The sequence below is a fragment of the Alexandromys fortis genome, unplaced genomic scaffold, assembly GCF_014885135.2.
Source record: "Alexandromys fortis isolate MF-2015 unplaced genomic scaffold, M_Fortis_MF-2015_v1.1 scaffold_36, whole genome shotgun sequence".
Classification (NCBI taxonomy): domain Eukaryota; kingdom Metazoa; phylum Chordata; class Mammalia; order Rodentia; family Cricetidae; genus Alexandromys; species Alexandromys fortis.
Genome location: NW_026067915.1, coordinates 11,422,514 through 11,445,726, shown reverse-complemented (window position 1 = coordinate 11,445,726; position 23,213 = coordinate 11,422,514). Strand labels below are relative to the sequence as shown.

General features: G+C 42.4%; 1 protein-coding gene across 2 annotated transcripts in view; it reads left to right on the top strand.

Annotated features, from left to right (window-relative positions):
- Positions 1-23,213, top strand: part of Mlh1 (mutL homolog 1) — a 39,194-nt gene continuing 15,981 nt past the window's right edge. Inside the window, exons 1-11 of one of the 2 annotated variants that reach the window (XM_050139218.1) lie at positions 1-155; positions 2,232-2,317; positions 3,135-3,233; positions 5,989-6,062; positions 8,258-8,330; positions 9,803-9,894; positions 11,202-11,244; positions 11,590-11,678; positions 15,633-15,745; positions 19,065-19,158; positions 21,003-21,156. In XM_050139218.1, coding sequence (XP_049995175.1) covers positions 128-155; positions 2,232-2,317; positions 3,135-3,233; positions 5,989-6,062; positions 8,258-8,330; positions 9,803-9,894; positions 11,202-11,244; positions 11,590-11,678; positions 15,633-15,745; positions 19,065-19,158; positions 21,003-21,156 — 945 coding nt within the window. In that variant the 5' untranslated portion in view covers positions 1-127. Of the gene's footprint in view, positions 156-2,226; positions 2,318-3,134; positions 3,234-5,988; positions 6,063-8,257; positions 8,331-9,802; positions 9,895-11,201; positions 11,245-11,589; positions 11,679-15,632; positions 15,746-19,064; positions 19,159-21,002; positions 21,157-23,213 lie in introns of both variants that reach the window. The other variant, XM_050139217.1, reaches the window with a different exon arrangement.

Here is a 23,213-nt window from a genome sequence, read left to right as displayed (position 1 = left end):
AGCCGGAGTGATTGGCTGGCGGCGAGCTGTGGCGCCGACATGGCGTTTGTAGCGGGAGTTATTCGGCGTCTGGACGAGACGGTAGTGAACCGCATAGCGGCGGGGGAAGTTATCCAGCGGCCGGCTAATGCTATCAAAGAGATGCTTGAAAACTGGTACGGAGGGAGCGGAGCCGAGTTCCCCCGAAGGCGACACGGGACGGGCCGGGCCGGGGCCGACCCACCTGCTGCGGTCGGCCACCCCGGGCTGCGCTGGGCACGGGGACCCTGAGCGCGCCTGGCCGGCTTCCGACCAGCGGGGGTCCTCACGGCTTCCGCGAGACCCGTTTGGGTCGCAAGTAGAGGAAGCAGGCGTGATACGGATTTAATGGTACCTTCCCGAAGGAAGCTGCTTAGCTTCACATCACGTTCGCAAAAGATGCGCAACTCAAGATGTGTGAATGTCTAGGGTGGAGAGAGAAACAGTCCTCAGAGCACGCCGTGTTTATCATTTATTCAGTCCCTACACATCCAGGGCACAGTTCCTTTTGAGTTTTGTTCAAAATTATTGGCCTTTTAGGTCAGGCCAGTGGACACGGGACTTTTTTCTGATTCTCTTATTGTCAAATCGGTGACTTCAGTTAGTGTTCTAGGAAGAAGCATTTGTTGCGTCTGAAACTTAGACCCGTCCATCACCTTGTGGAGAGGAGAGGTTAAAAATGTGGACAGGACGGTCTACTTCAAAATAGACACACCATCAATAGGTTCAAAAAGGACCCCATGGAGTATACATAAAGCCTTTGTGTTAATATCAGTTGATGTCTGTGAAGCCCATACTTTGTTACAATAAAGAGAAAAGGTTTCTCCAGTGAGGACTAGCAGTCTTGTAGAAGTTCACTGAAAACAAACCATTCAGAGCAATGGTACTGCAAGAGGGAGAAAGGAAAAGAGGTAAAAGGTCACCGGCCCAAGTTACCCTGATAGCTCGTTCTCCATACAGCGGTCTGTTGCTGTACCAACTCCAACGTCCCCAGGCTTCCTGCGGCCAGTTAGCGTACTCTGCCTGAATACTGTAAACCAAAGCTAAGCTTAAAAATAGCACAGCTTATATTCAAGCAGAGATTTTGCATGGATTCTAGTTAAGGACTTTTTAAATAGTTAAGGTTTTTGGTACAGGGGCGCTAAGAAAAGTTTATCATTTAAGTAACTTTTTTTTCAATGCAGAATTTTTCTTGAGAGAAATTGATAACTTCCCCTTTCCATGCAGTCCCAGGCCAAATTTGTTTTCTGTGCTGGATAGTAACTTCCTTTTTACGATTGTTTTCCCCTTTTAGCTTAATTAATTTGGCTTACTGCTTTGTCTGTGTGATGGAGAGTGTATGTACCACACACTTGTGGAGGGCAGAAGAGAACTTCGAGGAGCTGATTCTCTGCTTCCACCTTGTGGGTCCCAGGTTGAACTCAGGTTGTCACCTGATTAGTGGCAGGTGCCTGGACCCCCTCACATGTTTTCTATGAATGGTGTTTTGCTGGTACATGTCTGTGTACCATGTCAGGTGCACCATGTGCATACAGTGCCCATAGAGGCCTAAAGAGGGCATCGGGTCCTCTGCAACTCCTGTTTCAGATGGTCCTGAGCCACCATGTCGGGGCTGGGAGCTGAACTCTGGTCCTCTGGAAAAGCAGCCAGTGCCCATAACTGCTGAGCTATCTCTCTAGACCCTCAACCCTTAAGCCCTCTTTTTTTTGTTTGCATGTTTTTGTTTTTTCAAGACAGGGTTTCTCTGTGTAGCAGCCCTGGCTGTCCTGAAACTCGCCTTGTAGACCAGGCTGGCCTTGAACTCACAGAGCCTCATCTGCTCTCCCCCCCCTCCCGCCCTCAGTGGTGGAATTAAAGGTGTACACTGCTGTGCCTGCACCCTTTAAGCCTCTTCAATTTCTGCATGGCAGTTTTTCTTTGCTTCGTTATGAGTGTGTTTTCTTGAAAATGTAAGTATAGAAGAAAACATCATTTTTAAATATTATTACAGTAAAATTAGTTGGAAAGAGTAAGAAACAACTGTACTAAAAGGACTGTCCTGTAGGAACAGAAGTGTTGGCTCTGCACTTAATGGCTTTTGTAGTATACGTTCAGCACTCACATCAAGCTGTCAGACAGAGATAACACGTCAAATACTCTGGAGTTTGTTATTATAGTATGTGTATCAAAGTAGTTGCAACTGATAAAATATTTTTTTCTGATTGCCAGTTTAGATGCAAAATCTACAAATATTCAAGTAATTGTTAAAGAAGGAGGCCTGAAGCTAATTCAGATCCAGGACAATGGCACTGGAATCAGGGTAAGGAAAGCCTGGGGGGACTAGGTTTGTGTGCTTCATGTCAAACCTCTAGGAAAATGCACGACCTCTCCCTAGCCCGCTGAGTGAGTGCTAGTGTCTATAAAGGCCGGAAGAGGTTATTGGACTCCTTGGAGCTAGAGTTAGAAGTAGCTGTGAGCCACCTGGTATGGGTGCTCTTACCACACTGAAGTATCTCCCCAGCCTTTGTTTATGGCTTTTGAGGCCTGGTCTCTGGTGACTGAGACCAACCTTGATTACACTGTACGGCAATGGGTGACCATAAATTCTTATCCCTCCTACTTCTACCTCCAAAGTGCTAGAATTTCAAGTGTGTGCCACCACACCCAGCTAAAATGAAAATTTTGTTGCATGTATTTTTATTTTTACTACAATTTTAAGAGTTTCCTTTATACTGAAAATAAAGATTTGTTTTTTTTTCTTTAATTTAAAAAGAAAACAGAATTTGGATATGATGTCATATGCATAGAATTTCAGCACTAGAGAAGTTGCTGTCAGAGAAGTATCCTTGGCTATACAGTGACACCCTGTCTCTAGGAGACAGACTTGAGTGAGCATAGGTAAAGAAGCCGTATAAGGGTGGAGTCCCAGTGTTAAGAGGTGGGAACTACAGGACACTGAGAAGGAACAGCCTAGTGAAGAAGATCCAATGGTAGTTTGGGTGCCATAAGGAAGTTAGTACTGATGTAACCCTCTTCTGAGAACTTCTTCTCAGATTATAGCAATAAAATGAGACTCCAGAAAGACTTGGGAAAGTGAGAGAGATAATTATTTACTCCTTCCCCCCTTAATCCTGTAGAAGGAAGATCTGGATATCGTGTGCGAGAGGTTCACCACAAGTAAACTGCAGACTTTTGAAGATTTAGCTAGCATTTCTACCTATGGCTTTCGGGGTGAGGTAAGCTAAGGCTTGAAGAAATGTACAGAAATGCCCTCCTGTGATAACGTTATCATTTCTCAACAGAAGCAAATGAAATTTAATATTTCTTATTATTAAATACAAAATTTTAACAGATTTAGCTTTCCAGAACAGAAAATTTTTCAAAAATACTTGATATACTATTTTATCTACAGAGGCACTGAACATCATGTGTCTGTTTATAGAAGTCCCTAATATCATCTATGAAATTTTATCAGAAAATCAAATGTGAATCTGATCAACATTTTCATCTGCATATCAGTGTATGGAAAATATAGGGCCGTGTGTGAATGGTAACGTAAACTATACAGCGTTAGAAAATTGCACACAATAGACTCAACTGGCAGTCTGCACAGGAAAACTAAAAGACATTTGTAGGGCCTGAGGAGCCGCCTCATTTGATCTCTCTCCTCTTCCCCTTCCTCTCCCTGTCCCTCCCTTTCAGATAGGGTCCCACTATCTGAGAAGAGGCAGACCTGACTGTCCTGGAACTCACCAGGGCCTCCTGCTTCTGTCTCCCCATTACCCTCACACTCACACCTCGTTGACTCTTCATTGAATCTTATCTAGATCCTAATTTGAGAAAATGGTGATTTTTTTTTTTTCTTTTTCAAGGCAGAAATATTTGAGTATATTGGCCAACTTCCTTCCTGAAAGTACATAAGATTGTCTCCTATGAACAGGTCTTGCCTTACTTAAATGGGTCTCAAAGTTATTTATATTTTAAGTCTGCTTTATGCTTTGAACTATGTCTTCTATAGCCCTGGTTGGTCTTGAACTTTTTATGTAGCTGAGGCTGGTCTTAAGCTCCTGATCTTCCTGCCTTTATGTCCAAAATATTGGTATTATAAGCTGCACTACCACACTCAGCTCAAGTTTGTAAGTGTTGAAAATTTTATAAACCAAGCTGGGTACAGTGGTACATGCTTATAATACTGGTACTTGGGGGACGGAGACGGGACAATTGAGAGTTTGAAACCAGCCTGACTACAAAGCGGGCGGGGTTCAGGGGGGGTGGAGGGACGCGGGGACGGGACCTTGTAGATTAATACCTGGGGAAATCTGGGGGTGACCAAGTAATCTCCGAGCCTGAAGCTTTTGTTCATTTGTTTTTGAGATGGGGTCAGGCTCCTTTGCTGATCTCAAACTCCTGGATTCAGGCGATCTTCCTGCCTCAGCTACCCAAGGAGAGCCATGTTCCTTTTAATGAATTGAAACTCCCTCAGGGGTGTGGATGATGTTGTAGAGACCAATTGTAGCAATTTTGAATTCACATTTTTAAAAGTATAATTGTTTCTATAAAGCAGTTTTGAGAGATCCTGTTTTTTCTTTGGGAAGGCCCATTTTTTAATTTCTTGAAAGGTAAAATTTATTTAATACATTTGATACCATTTGGAACTGAAGTGTTCCCTAGAGACTCATGCACTGTAAGCTTGGTCCCAAGTTTATTATTATTGGGATATTACGGAAGCTAAGTGTAGGGGCTGGTGAAACCCCTTCCTGTTCTTTTTCTCTTTGACTTCTGTGGATGTCTGGTGTGAGTAGCTTTGGTCTCCATGAACTCCATACCATGATGAATTTCTTCAGCACAGGACCAAAGCATCAGGACCTACTGACCATCAAATGAGTCCTCTAAAACCATGAGCTGAGAGAAGCCTTTTGTCTATAAATTGGTCATCTCATGTATTGTTACAGTAATGGGTACTATCCAGCACGGTCCCTGTGTACTACCATGTGATGTGGGAGTGTCATATATCAATCTGTTGATTTCATTGGTTAAGCAATAAAGAAACTCCTTGGCCCTGATAGGTTAAAACATAGGTGGGAGGAGTAAGCAGAATAGGATGCTGGGAGGAAGAGGAAGTGAGCTCAGACTCGACTGCTCTGCTCTCTGGAGCAGAGACGCCAGGCTCTGCTCTCCCAGGCAGCTCTGACCCAGGATGGACGTAGGCTAGAATCTTCCCGGTAAGCGCACCTTAGGGTGCTACAAACAATTATTAGAAATGGGCTAGTCCAGGTGCAAGAGCCGAGAAGAGGCTAGATATAATGTTTATATGTTTATACAGTGTTTAAAAGAATACAATTTGTGTGTTGTTATTTCGGGCATGAGCTAGCAGGCGGCCGGGGTGCTGGGGACGCAGCCCCGCCACTCATATCACTACAACCATGAGATTCAGTTGCTGTTAACACAGGAAGTGTTGTGTGATTCCTTTCCTAGTTTTAATATATGCTTCCCCTTGTTTTAGTGATTATCCTACGAATTAGATTTATTGCTTTTTCTTTTTCTTTTTTGTTTTCGTTTTTTTTTTGTTTGTTTGTTTTTGTTTTTTTTTGTTTGTTTGTTTTTCGAGACAGGGTTTCTCTGTGGCTTTGGAGCCTGTCCTGGAACTAGCTCTGTAGACCAGGCTGGTCTCGAACTCACAGAGATCCGCCTGCCTCTGCCTCCCGAGTTCGTTTTGGTTTTTTGAGGCAGAGTTTCTTTATAGCTTTGGAGCCTGACCTGGAACTAGCTCTTAGAGACCAGGCTGACCTTGAACTCACAGAGATCTGTCTGTCTGCTTCCCAGTGCTGGGATTAAGGGTGTGTGCCACCATTGCCTGACTTTATCTCTTTTTCTTAAAACGTGTCAAATTGTTCATTGTTGCTTCATTAGTGCAGATCAAAAGAGGCAAGTTAGATAAGCTTTGCCTTTGATGAAGCGACAGTGAGTTTTCCTTTCATCTTCTCCCCTCAGGCTTTGGCGAGCATAAGCCATGTGGCTCATGTTACTATTACAACCAAAACAGCTGACGGCAAATGTGCATACAGGTATGTGATGATGACTTCCGTGAGGCGTTTGGTCTCAGTGTGGACCCCCCCCCCCCACAACGTGTTCCTTTGTTGTTGTTGTTGTTAAGATATTTGTTTTCCTCCCTTGCTAGGGATAAATTGTTTATCCACAGGGATGATCATGGGTTCTTTTTACATTTTAGATTCATTTATTTTATGTGTATGGACATTTTGACTGCATACATATCTGTGCACTAGGTGTATATATGGTGCCTTTGGAGGCCAGAAGATGGGGTGGGGTCTCTGGGACTGGAGTTACAGATAATTATAGACTACCATGTGCATTCTGGGAATTGAATACAGGTCCTCGGGAAGTTTCCAGGTCATGAGGTCTGCCCTGTAAAGGGATAGTGAAACCCCTTTCTGTTTATTTTCTCCTTGGCCTCTTGTGTTTTACTGGAAGATCAGCCAGTGCTTTTAATAGCTGAGCCATCTCTCTAGCCCCACTTTGTGGCTACTTAAGAGGTAAATTGTGCCAGGTAGTGGTGGCACACACCTTTAATCCCAATACTTGGGAGGCAGAGGCATGCGAATCTCTGAGTTCAAAGCCAGCCTGGTCTACAGAGCGGGTCCCTGGACAGCCAGAGCTACACAGAGAGATCCTGTCTTGAAGCGCCTCCCCACCCCCACCCCCAAAAAAGAGGGGGGGACAGAGAGAGAGATAAGTTGATAAGCTGTAACATATTACAAGCACCAAGGAAGATGTCTATTGCACATAGGTTTTCTAAACAAATAGTAGTTGCTAGTGTTAGTTCTGCCCTTTTGCCCTTTAGTAGGGTAGCACTTTGGGCTGATGACAGGTCTGCGGCTGGGATGCTGAAGACTGCACACTCATTTGCTGACTCAGCCTGTACCTGAGTGATCTGGCTGTCATGTCGGCAGTTTCCAGAAGCTCAAAATGGTCCTGGAACAGAACCAAAATGGAGTTCAAGAACTCAAAATCATGCTCTTGTTTTTGTAAGCACTGGCTGCCACTGCCTGAAGACTAGTAGTAGTACCTAATGAATGCAGAAAGAAAGAAAAGCAACAAGAAAATACATTTGAAGCATGCAAATTGCTTATAAATTAAAATAGGAAATTCCGTGTCCTCCCCCTTCTTCAGCAGACTAATGTGTGATATAATAGTGCTTCGGAGTATGCAAGGCTGATGTTAGGGTCTTGATTCTATGTGAATTTGGGTGGACTGGCTGGAATGTTATAAACCAGAGAGACAATTGTGAGGTAAGTTTTTTGTAAATAGCTTGAGGTACTTGTTTCATGATCTCTGGTTTTGTGTTATGCCCTATCTGGGGTTTCTACTGGCTCCCTTCTGAGGCAGGATGAAATCCAGAGGTATCGCTTTGACCCCTAGTGCCTTCCTATGCTTGATAGTTTTATATTAACTTGAGACAAGCTAAAGTCACTTAAGAAGAGGGAGCCTCAACTAAGAAAATGCCTCTAGGGCTAGAGAGATGACCCAACAGCTAAGAGCATTGGCTGCTCTTCCAATGGATCCCCGTTCAGTTCCCTGAACCCACATGGCAGCTCACGACTATCTGTAACTCCATTTCCAGGGGATCCAGAATCTTTACACAGATGTACATGCAAGCAAAACACCAATGCACATAACATTAAAGTAAGATAAAATAAAATGCCTCTATAAAATCCAATTAGCAGTATATAATATGGCTATGTTATAATGTATTGATATAATTTTCATTTTTAAATGAAATGTAATATGAACCAAATCCAGGCAATAGATACAATTATGAAAGATTAGAAAGTACATTGTTTTACTAGTTCTGTCATGGGTTTTGTGTTGGGTGGTGGGTAAGTATGTAAATAAAGTGTATTTCTTACTGAAAGTGTAAATTTAATTTGGAGCTCCACACATTTATTTCTCAATGTCTATTCTAACTGTATAGAAATTCATTGAGCTATATAGGCTTTGGGCCTGGTTAATTTTGGTGTATGAGATTTTATTTATTTGCAAGCTTTTTTTTAAAAAAATAATGAAGTTCATCTTTTAAATGTGAAGTATTGATGTATTGTTTCATGTAGTTTAGGGACTTTCAAGGTATTTCTCATGTCAGGGTTACAGATATATGCTGCAGTGTCTATATTAGGGTTTTTGTTTTTATGCTTTGGCTAAGCATCCTGTTAGATACAAATAATCTTCTATGTTGTTTGACTAGAGCAAGTTACTCAGATGGAAAGCTGAAAGCCCCTCCTAAGCCGTGTGCAGGCAACCAGGGTACGCAGATTACGGTAAGAGTGGCACATCGGAATAAAACTTGGGACACACAGCTTAGTAGGAATGCTCAAGTAAAAGTAAAATGGGCTTTCAGTTCCTGGTGTAAAAATCAGATAAGTTTTGATTTTTAATAGAAGCCCCAGGATACCTAAGCTTCTAAGTAAGAAAAATGATGATTGGGTTTTATGGCATGGCAGCCTGCCTACGTCTTGTCTTTTGTAAGAGGCTGGGATGGTAAAAATCAGTGGCAGAGCAGTTGGCATTGGGAAATCATTATGGCGGACTAGAAGACCTGGCGGAGTCCTGGTCTCACCTTTCAGTGCTCGTGTGTTCACAGGCAGGTCACTAGCATCTCAGAATCCAGTTTCCAGTGTCTCCAGCAGAGCAGAGAATTTCTGCTCGGCTGCCTCGGCCGTGGGTGGGTCATGAGTGTTGTGAGTCAAAAGCCTTCTCCTAGTATGTTAATGTGTGTCCAGTTTGAGATCCCATGGGCATCTCCCTGTCATCTTACATGTCTCTGTCCCTTCACTCCTGACCCCAGCTGTAGCACATCTCAAGTCCTGAGCATGATAGGCAGGTAGGAGACAGAAGCAAGCATGTGCTTCAAAGTACTGTGTGGTGGCATGTCAATTGTATTGTAATACAGACTGCCTGAAGATCTGAGAGTAAAACAGTCCTGCTGGTCAGCCGTGCAGACCAGGTTATGGTAACACACCTTTATTCCTAGTAGTCACAGTGACATGCACCTTTAATCCCAGCAGCCACACTAGTTACCATAGAAATCAGGTGGTGCATGCCTTAAATCATGGTGGTCCATGCCTTAATCCCAGCCATAGAGAGTATTACAAAACAGGAGGAAACCATTGTCAACACACACTCTCATTCTGAGATTCCAAGAGGCAGGATCGCCTTTTCAGGCTGAGGTCAGGGTAAGAACCAGTGGCTGGCTGTTTTGCTTTTCAGGTCTTCAGGTTGTCTTTATTTATTAAAATAGAATTGAAATGCCAAATGGTGCTGGCTAGGGGGGCCTTAGCTGCATACATAGAGTGATTGTTGAGAACTCCAAATTATCTCCAGAGTTTTAAATTTTCTTTAGTTTGAAAAATGTCTGAATGCCATGTAATTCATTGTAGAGTTACATTCATGTCTTACCAAATTGTCTACTCTCTTGAGCAAGACAATAGTTTTAAATGGCCTCATATTTTTAGTCCTTTGTACTTTTAACAAACAGCATGCCATAGAGCCATCTCCCATTATCTGTTTGAGAATTCAGTGAATGTGGGATACAAGAAAAATACTCTTTAACTCCTTTGTTGATGCTTTCTTATCCTTCTCCCCCACCCCCACTTCCCCCCAAATCAGAACTTAGAACAGTGCTGTTGGTAATGTCCCTGGATTCACTAACCTGAGGTCCAGCTTTAGGTAGACAGTGCGAAGCTTTCCATGTACGCCCATGAACTTACAAGACAACTGGATCTCTCTTCAGGTGGAGGACCTTTTTTACAACATAACGACGAGGAGGAAAGCCTTGAAAAATCCAAGTGAAGAGTATGGGAAGATTTTAGAAGTTGTTGGCAGGTACTGTCCAAAATCTGGGAGTGAGTGAGTCCTTGAGCTCTTTCATGAAAAGAACATGCCTCAGTGCTTGCAAATTAACCTAGGTGCAGACACAAAACTTACCTGTTTGCTACTCTGGTCCCAGTTTGCTCATCAGTCCTAAGTCTTGACCCATCTTGTGAGGGGTACAGTTGTTCTCCTTTGGTAGGTTCTTTGCAGGAAGATGAAGCAAACTGATCTTAGCTACCATGACTCAAAAAGAAATCCTTGAATGAATGCTTGTTTATTGGGTAGGAAGAGGTAGCACAGGGTGACAGATGGTCCTCCTTGGAAGTTCTGTCCTGGACAGTGCTATGATTGACTTTACTGGGATCCATAGTTTGGTACCCACAGCTCTGGGAAAACTTGTTGGTTGGCAGTCTTTACTTAGTATGCCTTGGGAGAGATGGGATTAAAGGAGTTTCCCAAAGCGACTTGGAGGTTGTTAACAGGAGAAAGGTCTTAGGGTAGCTAAACGCAGAATTATGTTTTGATAAACGTAATATATTGGCACAAGTGGCTGCAGCATGGGTTTGATCCCAAGTGTTTTTGAATCTTTTTTTTTTTTTTTTTGGTTTTTCGAGACAGGGTTTCTTTGCAGCTTTGGAGCCTGTCCTGGAACTAGCTCTTGTAGACCAGGCTGGTCTCGAACTCACAGAGATCTGCCTGCCTCTGCCTCCCAAGTGCTGGGATTAAAGGCATGCGCCACCACCGCCCGGTGTGTTTTTGAATCTTAATAGTGGTTTGTGTCAACTGTCTTTTAGTATTTATAAAATATATTTGTCCATACAGGAAGAGGTTCATGTATTAGGTCCCCTAACCCTCCTTACTTCCACTAGTATAGTTGTATAAATCAGTGTCAAAAATGTTCTCAGTGACTCTTGGTTCTAAGTGTGGTAAGGTGGAAAACTGTACTTAATAGATGTATTCCCTAAGCACCATTCTCAGCGGGGTTGGTGGACAGAGGCATGATGAAGTCATCTTCACAGAGCCTGTGGGTACTGGAGCAGAACCAGCTAAGGAAAGAGTATCATGAAAATAACCCTGTAGGTTCAGACTGGGCGACCTCTAACGTTCTGTGTCATGGTTGGCAATGTTGTCTCCATGAGTCTCTGTTGTTTTGTTTCCTGGAAATAATATAGGTTATACCAAGATATTTTGGTTGTATATATCCTTGTTTAAACCACCTTTTTCTTATAAATCTACCAAATTATTTAATTAAAAGTAGATCTCTGAATTTATTATGTATTTGACTATCCTCTACTTAGCTTTTGCCTTTTCTTTTCCAGGTATTCAATACACAATTCAGGCATTAGTTTCTCAGTTAAAAAAGTAAGTCATGATTTTTTTTTTTCAAAAGATTTATTTATTTTTGTTTTATATGTACAAATGTTTTACCTGCATGTGTTTTTCTGCACCATGTGCATGTCTGGTGCCTACAGAGGCCAGAAGAGGGCATCAGATCCCTTGGAACTGGAGTTGCAGATGGTTGTGAGTGCTATGTACTCTGGAAAAAGAATAGTAGCCAGTGTTTTTAATGACTGGTTCATCTCTGTGGTCACTAAATTATGATTTTTGAAGGACAATAGGAAAGAAACATAGGACATTTTTAAGAAACAATTTCTACTACTCAGGGCTATTGGATGTCAAGTCACCATGCTGTCTGTTGTTTTTCAGCAAGGTGAGACAATGGCTGATATCAGAACTCTACCCAATGCCACGACCGTGGACAACATTCGCTCCATCTTTGGAAATGCTGTTAGTCGGTATGTGAGTAACCCACGTATAGTAAAGTCCTTGGAATTTCCTCCCTTGGTTCATCATCCGTTGTGTTGTTCTGAGACAGTGGATGCTGCTAGGGCTGGTGTAGTCAGGTGTGCAGGTTTGTTGTTGGGTTTCCTTGTGGTTGATGTGGTCACTGTCTCACTGGGACTCAGTGCTTTCTGGGAATTTTGCCTCCTGAATGCTGTGCCTGTGAATTCTTTTGACCTTCATTTTCAAAATGTTTATAATTCAGAATTCTGTCGCCCTTAATGTTCCTGTTCTAATTTAATTTACTTATCATTCAGCATTGATTAATTTCTTGTTTTAAGATTTGTATCAGAAGTTAGGGGTGTAAAGCTGGATGAAATTTTCTGTTCTTAAAGTCTAGATTTGTGGGTGTTAGCAGCCCGTCATAATCAAAGAAAGACCAAGAGAAGAGTTTGCTTATGAGTTACTCCTGAGCTCCCCTGTTTGTAAAAATCCACCAGCACCATCACAGGTTTCTTGCTAGGAATTCACGAAGTCCCAAAGGCCCATGCCATACCCCAGATTCTTAAGAGTCTTCTTGTGTAGGCGTACATGAGGTGCTCATAGCACTGATGGAGTCAACTGGATCTGCCTTGATTTTCCCCAAGGTCTCAAAAGCATTGGAAGTTGTCCTAATACTGAAATTCTACTTCCAAGGACAAACTGTTCATTCTTAGAGCCAAACCAAGGGAACATGTAGTTTATTTGTCAACATCCTTTTCTTCCTAATTAAATGTAAATGAGTTAATTTTTAAAAAAAAAAAAAAACAACCTATACTCCTAGATCAAAGGAAGATCTCTGTATTCTACAGAGTAACTTTTAAGAGCTTTTGACAAGATTTTGAGACTGAATACTAGTCAATGGAATGCGAAGGGGTTGTAAGAGATTAGATATTTCCAGAAGTAGGTTTCCAAATTGCCCTCCTGAGACACTGGAGGAAGAAAGGGTTTGTGGGTCAGTGTGTATGTACAGAACTACAGGCTGCACTATGCCCACCCTAGGACTCAGAGGGCATGTTACTGCAGGAAAAGCATCCCTGGCCTGCGCAGCAAAATCTAGTGAGTGCTGAACTGTAGTCAGGATACAGCGGTGGACCTGGAGTGATTCTTGCTCTCTCAGTACTCCAGTTGAAAGGAAATGAGATAATTATGCCATTCATTGGTAGGCTCTATTGATACCCAAAAGAAAAATACCAGGACAAGAAGGAAAAATCTCTGGAGTCAATGAAGACTGAAGAAGAAGGCTACTAGGAGTTAACTAGCTGCTAATAGGTTCATCCTGAAAACTTAGGAAGACGTATCTTGTTTTCCTGTCCTTGCCAGTAAGCACTCTTGGGAACCTCATTGGTGCTGTTCAGTATAGTAAAGAGTCAGGTCAGCAGAGATGAGTATTAGACTTAAAGCTTTGGGATTTAGTTACCATAAAATTTTAGGCATAGTAATCTTACCAAAAGCAATCTACAGATCCAGTGCAATGCCCATCAAAATCCCAGCAAAATTCTTCACAGACCTCCAAAGAACAGTACTCAACTTCATATATGGAAAAGGAAAAACCAAGGATAGCCAAAACAATCCTGTACAATAAAAGAACTTCTGGAGGCATCGCAATGTCTGACTTCAAACTCTACTACAGAGCCACAGTATGGAAAACAGCCTGGTATTGGCATAAAAACAGACAGGAGGACCAATGGAACTGAATAGAAGACCGGGATATCAATCCACACACCTTCGAACACCTGATTTTTGACAAAGAAGCAAAAAATATCAAATGGAAGAAAGAAAGCATATTTTACAAATAGTGCTGACATAACTGGATATCAACTTGTAGAAGAATGAAAATAGATCCATATCTATCACCATGCACAAAACTCAAGTCCAAATGGATCAAAGACCACACTGAACCTCATAGAAGAGAAAGTGGGAAGTACACTTGAATGCATTGACACAGGAGACCACTTTCTAAATATAACCCCGTAGCACAGACACTGAGAGAAAAAAAAATAATAAATGGGACCTCCTGAAACTGAAAAGCTTCTGTAGAGCAAAGGATATGGTCAACAAGACAAAATGAATAGGAAAAGATCTTCACCAACCCCACATCAGACAGAGGTCTGATTTCCAAAATATACAAAGAACTCAAGAAATTGGTCATCCAAAGAACAAATAATCTGGGCTGGAGAGATGGCTCAGAGGTCAAGAGGTCCTGAGTTCAATTCCCAACAACCTCATGGTGGCTTACAACCATGTATGAAGAAATCTGGTGCCCTCTTCTGGTGTGCAGGCATACATGCAGGTAGAATGCTATATACATAATAAATAAATAAATAAATCTTTACAAAAGAACAAATAATCCAATAAAAAAATAAGTACAGACCTAAACAGAACTCTCAAGGGAGGAATCTTAAAATGGCTGAAAAACACTTAAGGAAATGCTCAACATCCTTAGTCATCAGAGATATGCAAATCACAACAACTCTGAGATTCCATCTTACACCTGTAAGAATGGCCAAGATCAAAAACACTGATGACAACTTATGCTGGAGAGGCTGTGGGGTAAAGGGAACAATTCTGCATTGCTGGTGGGAATGCAAGCTGGTATAACCCTTTGGATGTCAGTGTGGCGATTTCTCAGAAAATTAGGAAACAACCTTCCTCAAGATCCAGCAGTACCACTTTTGGGTATATATCCAAAGGATGCTCAATCGTGCCACAAGGACATGTGCTCAACTATGTTCATAGTTGGTGTGGGAGAATTGTCTGTATTCTGTCAATCATGTTTTAAATAAATGCTGATTGGCCAGGCAGGAAGTTAGGTGGGTCAACCAGACAAGAAGTAGAGGGTGGGGCAAGGAGAACAGGAGGATTCTGGTAAGAAGGAAGCTCTTCCTGCTTCCCAGATGCCCAGATCACTGAAGAAGCAGGATGTGATCTGCACCGCTGAAAAAGGTACTGAGCCATGTGGCTAACATAGATAAGAATAATGGGTTAATATAAGTTATAAGAGCTAATACAAAGCCTGAGCTAATGGGCCAATTGGTTTATCATTAATATAGACTCTCTGTGTGAATTTCTTTGGGGCTGAACAGCTGTGGGAACTGGGCAGGATAGAAATCCCAACAAGCCCAGCCCTCATGTTACACACAGCAGCTTTGTTTGTCATAGCCAGAACCTGGAAACAATCTAACTGGCCCTCTACCGAAGAATGATAAGGAAAATGTGGTACATTTATACAATGGAGTACTACACAGCAGAAAAAAATGACATCTTGAATTTTGCAGGCAAACGGATGGAGCTAGAAAACATCATTTTGAGTGAGGTAACCCAGACCCAGAAAGATAATTATCATATGTACTCACTCATAAGGGGTTTTTAAACATAAAGCAAAGAAAACCAGCCTACAAATCACAATCCCAGTGAATCTAGACAACAATGAGGACCCTAAGAGAGACTTACATGGATCTAATCTACATGGGAAGTAGAGAAGGACAGGATCTTCTGAGTAAATTGGGAGCATGGGGACCTTGGGGGAGGGTTGAATGGGGAGGGGAGAGGCCGGGAGGGGAGCAGAGAAAAATGTAGAGCTCAATAAAAATCAATAAAAAAAATTTCAGGCATAGTAAGGATTCAGAGCTTAGACTCATTTTACTTCTCAGCAGTGACAGTAGTGCCCAGCACTCAACACAAACACTTGAAAACACTGAGTAGGTGAGTGGATGGTTAGATGCCAGATGGTGTGTAGACTCTCAGGACCTCAGCTGAACCTAGTCTCAAGTCAGGTCTTTCTTTTTCTTTCTTCTTCTTCTTTTTTTTAATCCAGAGTTGGTTTATGGGAAAGAGCCCTGTTTTTTTTTTTTCTCTTGTGATACATATATATCATGTGAGATTTCTTGTACTTTAAAAAAGTCTCAAAATTTCTCTTTTCTAAACAGAGAGCTGATAGAAGTTGGGTGTGAGGATAAAACCCTGTCTTTCAAAATGAATGGCTATATATCCAATGCAAACTACTCCGTGAAGAAGTGCGTTTTCCTGCTCTTCATCAACCGTAAGTGAGAAAGAGTGAAGTGTCTACAGAGAGAGGTTTATGGAACCTGTATATTGTTCCTGACTCACAGGTTAGATTACACAGGGAAATTCATGTCAGAGGTTAGCCCTATTCTATCTTAAGTCTGTGTCGTTGCCTGTCACAGTCTGGTTCATTACCTTGAGTTGTGTAGGCCAGAATGCCTTCCTCATGAGTCTGCATTACAGCCTTTACAAGCAGGCCCTACTCTGACCCTACGTCAGGGCTGCTTTTCCACATTGTACAGCAGAAAATCAAGACTCGAGTATAGGCATTGTAACTAAAAAGCTGAATCCTAAGACCCTTTTTCTTTTAAAGAATTAAATTTATGACACTCAGAATAATTCTAGAAATCAAGGAAGAAATGAAATTAGGTTGAATTAGTTCTTGTCTCTCTGATGACCTATTATTTACATGATTCTTACTAAGTAAGTGCAATTTGAGTTTTGGATTTGTGTAGCTTAGTTGTATATAGCAAGTGTTGGATGGTGCTAGAATAACACTGCCTCCCAAGCCCCAGAAGTTTGAACTTAGCTTCTGTTCAGATGCAAGAAGCATCTTTCCATGCATTGGATTTTCATATTCTTATATTCAAAGTTCTTTTTTTTTAAAGCAAAATTGGAGTTTACTAAGAATCAGGTGTTAATACAGATTTAAGATAGGTATTGAAGGAATGAGAGAGGAAGAATTAAAAAGAGGATAGTACACATCTAAGACAAGGGTATAGGCTTTTAAAATAAGTTTATTTTAGATTTATTTATTTTGAGTATGTGAATGTTTTCCCTCCATGTATGTTTGTATAATATATATACCTGATGCCTTGGAGGTAAGAACTGACCAGATCTCCTGAACCTGGAGTTAGGTGAACCACCATGTGGGTGCTGAGAATTAACCTGATCCCTCTACGAGAGCAACACATGCTCTTAACTGCTGAGCCCCTCTCTAGCATCCAAATCATGTGTGTTTTACAAGAGTTGTTTAGGGCAGTCCAGGAGGAGTAGGAGAGGCCAACCACTGTTAGACAGCTTCTGTTAAGGTGTTTCTCTTAGGAGACATTGTCCCTTCCCTACCAAGAAGTATTAAGCCTGCTAATCAGGCTTAATTCCACATGTAAGGTTTGGGAATGACACCTTTATCTGTTTTGTTCTAAACATAAGAATCACAGCACGGAGGACAGTGTGAAGGCTCAGCTGGTATAGGCACTTGTCAACAAGCCTGATGACCTGCGTTTGGGTCCCAGGACCCACATGGTGGCATGAGAGAACTGACTCCTCAAGTTGTCCTCTGTTTTAGTTAGGGTTTCTATTTCTGTGACCAGACAACATGACGACAGCAAGTCTTGGGAAGGAGAACGTTTAATTGGAGCTGGTTTATAGTTTCAGAGGCTTAGTCCATTGTCGTCATGGTGAGAATGGCAGCATGAAGCAGACATGGATCTAGAGAAGGAGCTGAGAGATCTACACCTGGATCCTCAGGCAACAGAAGGAGACTGTGACACAGTGGGCAAAGCTTGAGCACAGGAGGCCTCAAAGCCCACCTCCACAGTGACACACTTCCTCCAACAAAGCTACACCTCCTAATAGTTCCATTCCCTATAGGCCAAGCATTCGTAAACATGAGTTTATGAGGGCCATACCTATTCAAACCACTGCATCCTCTGACCTCCACATGTACCCCTGCCGCTCCTCCCCTCAAAGTAAATCAGCAGTTAAAAAAAAAAAATCAGACATAACTGTTCTGATTACACATGTTGACTGCGGAGCTGACAAACAAAAGTCAGTTAAGTGTCATTTGACTGCCCTTTTCTTGTTTCTGATTGGCCCATGTACCATAGTCTGCGTTAACACTGGTCAATTTGTTCATTATGGCAAAAAGAGGCAGGTTTTTGTCCTACTGTATATTCTCACTTAGGGAACAGAAGCAAAGGTCACTGTGATAGCCAGCCTCACTTTCAGAGACCTTAGCAGATTGCTCCATCTGTCTTGTCAGGTACACCACCAGGCTTGTGTGATCACTAAAAGAATTTAATAGTCTCCTTGTTGATAAAGCCATCACTATTCTTGGAAATAAAAAGATGTGGCATATCCTTGGCTGCCAGTTCACAGGACAACAGTTCATTAAGCTATCCTTTAAAATCTGTCTCAGGAGAAAGGAGAGCTAGATTTTTCTGAAATAGTTCTTTCTCTCTCTTGTGCTGTTGAATATTTGTTTAATGATACAAAGATGCGTTGGGTTTTTTTTTTTTTGTTTGTTTGTTTGTTTGTTTGTTTTTCGAGGCAGGGTTTCTCTGTAGCTTTGGAGCCTGTCCTGGAACTAGCTCTTGTAGACTAGGCTGGCCTAGAACTCACAGAGGTCGACCTGCCTCTGCCTCTTGAATGCTGTTGGGATTAAAGGTGTGCGCCACCACCGCCCGGCTGCGTTGTATTTGTTGAACTTTGTAAAACTGTGTTACTGTGCCTGTCTAAAATCCCTGGTTAGTCTAATAAAGAACTGAATGGCCAAGAAGTAGGCAGGAGAGAGAAGTTGGCAGGGCTGGTGGACAGAGAGATAGATAGGAGGAGAAATCTAGGGAAGAGAGAGCAAGGAATGAGAAAAGAAGAAAAGGACACCAGGGGCCACACAATCAGCCACAGAGTAAGAAGGAAACAAGAAAGGTAAAAAGCCCAGAGGCAAAACATATTTATAGAGAAACAGAGTAACTTAAGTTAGAAAAGCCCCTAGAAACAAGCCAAGCTAAGGCCAGGCGTTTCTTAATAAGAATACGTCTCTGTGTGTTTATGTGGGAGCGGGGTGGAGGGTCCCCCTAAAGAGTAAAACAGCCAACTATGAAGCCTGCTATTGGAACCCCTTGGGCAGAGTTGGCTGTTGTCTCCTCTGACGGGTGTCACACACACACCTCTGTCGTAGTGCTGCACACTAGGCTGGAGTGAGTCGTTCACCACGGTATCTCAGCACTTGGCATGTGTGATGGGTAGCTTTGTCTTTGTGAACCGAAATATCCAAGGGCTGCTGAGGTCCAGAGACAGCGAAGTTAATATACAGGAGCTGATGGGAGGGGGTGATGAGGCAGAATTGGACACCCTCTAATCTCTGCTGCTTGAGTGGGAGGAAGAGCCCCAACCATGTAGTGAGATGGTTAAAGTGGTAACAGATAAAGGGGTGATTGTTCCTGGGCATCTGATAAGGCTATCATTCCCCAGGTGTTCTTCCCAAGGTGACTTCATGACCATGTGAGTAAGCACCTGTGACCTCGTCCTGAAGGACAGTTTTGAACTGGGTACTTGCTTTTTTTGTTTTTCAGACCGGCTGGTAGAATCAGCTGCCTTGAGAAAAGCCATAGAAACTGTATATGCAGCATATTTGCCCAAAAACACGCACCCATTCCTGTACCTCAGGTAATGCAGCATCAGACTCCTCGGTGCCCTCCATGAAAGAGATTGCCTAGCAGTGTTCAGCCAGGGCAGATTCTGGGCACTGCTGGTGTAAGGATGCTCTGTCCCTCCCTACAGGAAAATGGTCCTCTTCTCACTCAGGGACTCTGCGGTTCCTCCTGCTGGGGTCATGAAACAGCATCCTCCCTGCCCTGTGGGGAGTCTTTAAACATTTTTAAAGATTTTATTTGTTTATTTAATTGAGAGGAGAGACAAAGTGAACAAGCAAGCATGGGACATGGAACACATGTGGAAGTCAGAAGGCATATTCGTGGGGTCAGTTTTCCTCTTTTATCTTTATGTGGATTGTGGTTGGTGAGCCTGCATGGTAACCGTCTTTACATACCTGCCTTCCTGTAGAGTTCTTGTCTTTATTTTGGCAGATCCCAGTGACTTAAGTTGGTAGTCATGTTTCAGTTATCACTCATAGTTTAGGACTTGCCTTATTCAGATCAAACCCCATAGTGCAAAAGGGAGGGAGGGAGGGAGGAAGAAGTCAGGGTCTCTTCTTTGTTTCTTGTTCTGCTTGTCTGAAAAGCCTCTCAAAACCAGCATGAAGAGTGACCATTCTCTTTGCAACAAGGCTACTCAAGGGCCCAGCTTGTACTGACATCTTTCAGGTTTGAAACCTTAGCCTTCTTGACAGAAACTATGTTGCAAGTTTATTCTCAGCTAAACCTTCAGGAACAGACCTATAAATCCAGTGTTTTGGAGAATTTCAAGTTCCAGACCAGTATAGCAAGAATCTATCTGAAAAACACTTTTTTTGTTCTGATCTCACTGAAATGAGAGGAAGTTTACTGTCTGAACCACGGTTCAGAATGGCTTTAGGTGAGGTCAGGCATGCTCAGGGTATTGTGGCCATAGGCTAAAGTAGATTTTAGATGTAATGTGCCATTGCATGTTTCCTTGCTAGGAATAAATCTGTAATGTCATCGGCTGTTCTGTCTTTGATCTAAACAGGAGATAGAAATCATGCAACAGAACAAGGAAAGTAATGGAAAATTTGCCTACTGAATTCAAATTGGAGTTGAGTAGTGAGATATGAGTGGCAGGAAGAGCAGGTGCAGAGAGCAGCCATCCCAAGACTGTGGGGTTAACAGAGCCTCTTGCCTTCCATCACTCAGTGAAGGACTGACTGTGGCTTGCCATGCTGGGGAGAAGTGGGTGAGGCAGATCTCTGCACTCAGGACCTGCTATGGGGTGTACTGCCCACAAGAAGAAATGACTTGCCATTGGTTTTGTGTACAAGAGGTGTGGCATGTTTGCTCCCAAAACTGACTTAGGAAACCCTCCTGTCATCCTTGTAGTAGCCTCTGCTGACAGGGCTTCATATCACAAAACTCCATTATCAGTAAGCCCTGAAAGATGGACTTGGAGCAGGGGAAAGACCTCTTGAGTTGACTAGCAAATTCTTCTGTGTCTTTTTTTTCCCCCCTGAAAAGTGAGGAGGAACTGTTTGATAGTCAGCCTATCTTTAGAGCTGAGAAAACATGCAGGGAAGTTAGGCACTTGCCTGGGGTCACAATCCAGCAGCAGTTTTAGAGTGCTGATGGCTGACCTGTAATAACCTCCATATACATGGGTGGTGCCTTATATAGACTTCATTCCCACTGTAAGTCTGTGCAACGAAGAGAGCCGTTGTGTCCACCCTGGAAGCTGCACGGCCCCTCGGTATCAGAGATGGCACTCGGTCTCTCTGACTTGATCTTCAGGTTTGAGGCCATGTGATTGGGCCTCTCCACATTGTCTAGTCTTCCTGTAGATTTTCCCCATCATTTGGTTTCTCTCTTCTTTTTTCATGCCAGTTTGGAAATCAGTCCCCAGAATGTAGATGTCAATGTGCACCCCACCAAGCATGAAGTTCACTTTCTGCATGAGGAGAGTATCCTGGAGCGTGTGCAACAGCACATTGAGGGCAAGTTGTTGGGGTCCAATTCGTCCAGGATGTATTTCACCCAGGTGAGAGCATCTACCTCCACAGTCTCTCTGGGCCTCTGCTGCTTTAAAGGGTGCTCCATATCATGAAAACTCGGGTTTTTTTTTGTTATAATTTCGAATTGTCTTTGTGTTGCGTTGATAGTTTTCTTAAAGGTAACATTTTCTTCAGGAATTTATGTGTGTGTGTTCTATGCATATGTGTGCCAGTCATACATCCATACTTGTATGCTGAGGTCAGAGCAGGATGTTGATTTTTTTTTAATACCTCTTTATTGCCTTGAGAATGGCTTTCCCCGAACTGATGCTCTCTGAGTGAGGGTGAATGGCAAGTGGGCTCTCAGGATCTGCCTGTCTCTGCCCCAATGACTGGGTAATAGATGCTTGTAGCCAGACCAGACTTTACTTGAGTGCTGGGCATTTGAATCGGGGGCTCATGCTTGCACAGCAGATGTTCCTACCATGGAGCCGTTCTCCTAGCCCCTTTCTGCACTGTGAGTGTCTTCCACACTTTTGAATGGAGCTGTTACTTTGTTTTAATTTTTATTCATATTTCTAAGCAGAGTTAAAATTAAATAGTACATATATCTGTTATCCATCATCAGCATTTTGCCCTGCTGGTTTTAGTTATTCCTGTCTTCCTTAGGAAAAAGTAAATCTGAAAGCACATTTTAGACATTTATTTCTTCCTTAATACTTTATCATACATCTAAAATTTTCTTGCATAACTATAATAAAATACTATACCTAAAAAAGTTAGTAACAGTAACATCATTTATATTCAGTGTATGTATCATCTATATTCAAATGTTTTAATTATCAAGAGAGTGTTGATTACCAGCCTTGTTCAAATCTGTATCTAGTGATGTTCCAGTCATAATATAATATTTCTGTTGTTACATTTTTAAATCTGTTAGGTTCTCTCTCTCTCTCTCTCTCTCTCTCTCTCTCTCTCTCTCTCTCTCTCTCTTTGTGTGTGTGTGTATTTATTTTTATTTGGGGGGAAACAAGGTTTCATAGCCCAGGTTGGCCTTAAATTTGCTTGTAGCTGAGAAACCTTGAACTAATGATCCTCCTGCCTCTGCCTCCCAAGACCTGGGACTTCAGAAGTGTGCCACCAGCCTGTCTTTAAGTCCTTTAAGTCCCTGTGAATTAAGTAAACCCACTCCCTTTCATTTCTCTGTGGGGAGTTGTACACCTGTACTCTGGCGAGCATGTGGAAATCAGAAGGTGACTTTTCAGGGGTCAGTCCTCTCCTTCTAGCATGTGGCTTCCAGGAGTTAACTCAGGTTGTCACGCTTGGCAACAAGCCCTGTCACCCACTGAGCCATCTTGCCAGCCCTGGCTTCTCCTTTTTAAACTTGCTATTCTCATTGACGTCTCTAGGTTTCCTGTAGCATAATTTGTACATTTGGTTTGGCAGATTGTTTCTTTGTGGCGCTAGTTAACTCTCTTGGATCCCTCTGAATTGCCTTTGAGTTGGGAATCTAGAGACATAACTATATTCAGACACAAGACGTTCTTTTTTAATTAATTTATTTTTATTTTATGTGGATTGGTGTTTTTCCTGCAAGTATGTCTGTGTGAGGGTGTCAGATCCCCTAGAACTGTAGTTACAGACAGTTGTGAGCTGCTATGTGGGTGCTGGGAATTGAACCCGGGTCCTCTGGAAGAGAAGTCAGTGCTTTTAACCACTGAGCCATCTCTCAGTCCTTCAAAACCATCCTAGAATCTATTTACTTGTAAATTTTGTTCATTCTAGTTTGATCCCTCAAAAAAAAATTCAAATCTTTAAATCTTAGTTTTCCATACTGCCAGTGACTGTCTCTCGCAGTTCTGTAAATTCTCGTGCTCCATAGAATTTAGCATTGAGGTATTTTTCCCCATGTCCTGCTCAGTGATGTTAAGGACATTCACATTGCTGATCTGGCTTGGAACATCCTGAAACAATCAGTTTGCCAAATGACTGTCAGCCCTGCCTTCCCATTCATTTGACACCAGTAATTCTTCATCTGAAGATGTCCTTTGTTGGGTCCATTCGTGTGTCCATCTTCCTCTTTTTGGTGGTGTGTAATTAAAAT